General features: G+C 40.7%; 1 protein-coding gene across 1 annotated transcript; it reads left to right on the forward strand.

The window, feature by feature from the left end:
• Positions 1–737: 737 nt before the first annotated feature.
• Positions 738–1584, forward strand: LOC121966778 (WD repeat-containing protein 74-like). The gene has a single exon (XM_042516845.1). The coding sequence runs from the start codon at positions 738–740 to the stop codon at positions 1299–1301; it is 564 nt and encodes a 187-aa protein (XP_042372779.1). The 3' UTR covers positions 1302–1584.
• The last annotated feature ends 2601 nt before the right edge of the window (positions 1585–4185 follow it).

Genomic DNA, 4185 nt, shown 5'->3' on the forward strand with positions numbered 1-4185 from the left:
GTAAAACAGGACTCTACCAGTCCTTTCGACCAAACTCCATTCAAAAAATGCCTATTTGAAAGTTTACTTCTCTGTGGCCAAATCTGCACCACAAAGAAAAATGTATTTTTCCTTAAATTACGTTGAGTTATTGTACTTTCCGATTCGGCATAAAGCAAACGCGTTAAAATGAAAGTGATATTCCATTAACAAAAAAGTCGCCTCACCATCTGAGTGAAATGTGGGAGAAAAATAGCTGTAAAGCAGACATCCTGAAGTCTCAGAGGCCAAACAATATTCAAAATTGATCAGTTTTATATTTCACTTCTCTGTACTTATCTTATATTATGTGTCATCCTGACACTGACGGGCCTTTTTACTTTCCCCTATGCATTTTTCCTTAGCCTTTTTTTAAATAAATAATTTTCAACATATACTTTTCTTTTTTTTTTAATAAATTAGCTAAAAGTACAAGAATACTGCCTGAAAATAAGTTAGCACTGTTAAATTTAAGAAAAAAAACATGGAAATTATCTGAAAGAAATCTACCTAAAAAGTTTTAACCTAAAACTTAAGTGTTTTTTTAGTTGTTTTTTTTTTTAAAGTAATAAATACATTTTTTTTAAAAACACAAAAAACATGGAAATGATCTGGAAAAATCGCTTAAAAATTCAAAATAATTTTGAAACATGATTTTAAATATGTGACTATAAATAAACCTTTTTTCCTTGCTCTTTTTTTTATAAATAATTTTCTTTATGGCTGTCCTCTCCCTCCGCCAGGTCCACGTGTTCGATCCCTCCTCCCCTCAGCGGCGTCCCGTCCTGGAGGCCGAGTACGGCGAGTACCCGCTCACCGCTCTGTCCCTGACCGCCGCCGGGAGCACGGTGGTGGTGGGGAACACGCACGGCCAGATCGCCCTGCTGGACCTGAGGAAAGGTTTGGTCCGCGGCTGCCTGAAGGGGCTGGCGGGCGGCGTGCGGGGGCTGCAGTGTCACCCCTCCCAGCCCGTGGTGGCGTCCTGCGGCCTGGACCGCTTCCTCCGCATCCACAGCCTGGAGGACCGCAAACTGCAGCACAAGGTCTACCTCAAGTCCCGCCTCAACTGCCTGCTGCTCTCCAGCGGGGACCTGGAGGACGCGGCGGGGGCGGCGGCGTCCCAGGAGGTGAAGGAGGAAGAGGAGGGAGAGGAAGACGAGGTGTGGCAGAGCATGGAGCAGGTGGAGGAGAGGCCGAAGAGAAAAACAACAGACGAGGAGGAAGAGGAAGAGGAGAAAAACAGCAAGAAGAAGAAGAAGAAGAGAAAGAAAGGACAAGACTGAGCGTGGGACGTTTGACCGTCAGACTGAGACACGTGACAGACTTCTGTCTCCAGAGGAGGAGGTTTTGTTGATGGATCTGTCTCTACAGATGTATTTTGTAATATTTGTCAGCAGTCTGAGAGCTTTATTAAAATGACAGCGTGTATTATCCATTTTAACGGCCAATTCTGCTTTTCTTTATTTTTAAATCAGCTCACTTTTTCTCACCTGAGATGAGAAAAGTGTACAAACAAAAATCTGATTCAGCTTTTATTATTATTAAAAGAACTAATGCAATCACTCAGCATGTCGTTTTTAAAGTTTGCTGCTAAATATGGGGACAAAATGAATGTTAATAAGGGATTTTTCAGTCTCGTTGGCCAAATTTCATTTAAAAAATGCCTAATTTTAAGGTTTACCTCTGTGGTAAGTTGTTTTAGTGTTTTTAAAATGTACTCTTAAATTCTGCATACAGCCAATACATGAAATTAATTAGTATTAAAGGGTAATATATACAGGGTGTTCTGTACACAAATGTCAACAGAAGGGTTGTACCTCATTCTTAACAGCTGCTTTTTTGGAGCTGCTGCTGAATTTGGGGAAAATAGCTATAAAACAGGGATTTCCAGCAGAGCAGACTCGCGGCCTTCACTGGAACTCTGGTCCACTTTGGAGCCTCCACTTCTCCATAGAGCGCCCCCTGGAGGACCGAAGGAGCCCCACAGCTGAGCTCCCTGCAGACCACCTCTGGTCAGACTGGTTAGACTGGTCGGACCTCAGCTCCAGTCTGGCTGAGCACAGACTGGTCCTATTAACCGGCCTGATGGAGTCTGGAGAGGAACTGTTGACATTATTACCTTTTCATTGTATATTTTGCTCAGTATGAGACCTAAAACACAAGTAGGTGAGGTGTAATGATCGGTTAAAGGTTCTGAATGTCGGTTTCAATAATTTTTCGATTAATTATGCAGCACTACTCCTGAAAAAATAATCTCATGGTCCGGATAGGACGGAGTTTTGGTCCAGATCCGGACCGCGGTCCGCCAGTTGGTGATACCTGACTTACAGGTACATGTGATGAATCAGTGGTGTGGGCGCTGTTAATAACCACCTCCGTCTATTGGTTGCGCGCAATGACAGGTGTTAAGTTGTAAAAGCGCGCAGGACAGACAGTTAATAAAATGGAGCGAGATGTCGGACATGTCCGCGCGCTGTCGGACATGTCCGCGCTGAAGTGGGCTATCGCAGCTCGCTAAAAACACTCGTGTTAGGAGCAGGAAAAGCTTCTGCAAAAACAGCGACAGGTCACTAAAAAACACCAACATTTGGAGCCAGAAATCCTGCTGGAAAAACGAGGACAGGTCACTGTAAAACATCCAGGTTTGCTGCCTAAAAAGTTGCTTTAAAAACAGCCATGAATTCCTAAAAGTAATTGCTTCTTATTATGTGTGTAAATTCACTACATTTCTATTTATATTACAGTTCATTTAATTTACAAGTATTTCCTACCACAAATATATGATTTTCTCTACTATTTCTCTAAATGTTATATCTTAACTTTTGCACTTGTTTAACGGCTTGCATACTTGCATGTTTTTTTAAATACATGTGTCAGGAGCATTGTTGGAGGGAGTCAGAGATTTGGATTTTGGTGGCAGCAGGTGCTTCTTCGCAGCACCGCCCGCAGGTTTCGGTCAGTAACGGAGCGTCTGATCTGCAGAGGCTGAACTCTGAAACAGCAGACAGTCGTCGGTGAGTAATTAGAGGTTTTATTGAGCAGTAGCATCACATTAGTAACAGTCTGGAATGAAATATAAATCCACCCTGAAGCAGAATAAAAAACGTCTTCTCGCTCCTTCGCCGTTTTGAAATGATGCAGACAAGTTTTTCACACTTTAAAAACGTAATATTTCCACAAAAAAAACCATCAGTCAGTGAAAACGTGACGTAACAGCAGCTGAGTTCTGCTTCAGGGCTGGACTCTGCTGGTCCGCTTCAGTCCGTATCCATAAAAACAAAAATATTTAACCTGCTTTCACCCAAAAACGACAAAAAAACTAAACAGCAAACTGACCTTTGAAACATCCGTAAAGTGACTAAAACAACGAGACAAAAGTCGCACTGCAGCAGCTACACGTTAAATCCCTTTCTGAACACAAACGAGGAAAAAAGATAATTAAACTTCAAACGTGGAGCTGGACAGACCGAAGCGCGACTGAACGCCGACGCGTCAAAGTGAACTCTGTCAGACGGAGAACAGCTTCACTTTTTCATGAGATCAAACCCTTTTGATTCCGTTTTTCTGATGGATTCACTAAATCCCAAATTTAGTTCATTTATATCGCACATTAAGCTTTTCTGAATGGCAGAAAATGTCGATAAAAACTACACTACAGGTTTGAGCTGTTAAAAGTTTTAAACCGGTTTGATATTTAACCCTTTGAAATCAGAGCAGATTGAGTTGATTTCTTTTAAAAAATATGGAGAGAAGGCGACGAGCAACTTAAGGAGTCAAAAAATAGCAAGAAATTAGTAAAACTTAGAAGAAAATTCCCTGCAAATTTGTGGAAAAAAAAGTAAAAAACAAAACAAAAAAATTAAAATACATAGAAATGTGCCAAAACTTTGAGGCAATTAAAGAAAAAAATGTGGCTTTCTTTTCTTTATATTTTATTATTCATATGTAATTATTATCTTATTTCAGCAATTTTACGGTCATTTCCTTTTTAATTTTTTTATTTTTTATTTTTTAGAAAGTTGCTCGTTGCCTTATTTCTGTGATTTCTAAAGAAGTAAATCCAGGTTATTCATATTTTTAAATGACGTCACGGCGCTGTAACAGGCGTGAGGTTTTTTTCACGTGACGTTGCTCTGACAGTAATATATACACACACACACACACACA

This window comes from Plectropomus leopardus, unplaced genomic scaffold (genome assembly GCF_008729295.1).
Source record: "Plectropomus leopardus isolate mb unplaced genomic scaffold, YSFRI_Pleo_2.0 unplaced_scaffold25864, whole genome shotgun sequence".
Taxonomy (NCBI): domain Eukaryota; kingdom Metazoa; phylum Chordata; class Actinopteri; order Perciformes; family Serranidae; genus Plectropomus; species Plectropomus leopardus.

Excerpts from the sequence above, each read along its gene's own strand:
- LOC121966778 (XM_042516845.1), top strand. The coding sequence starts at position 738 with ATGGCTGTCCTCTCCCTCCGCCAGGTCCACGTGTTCGATCCCTCCTCC.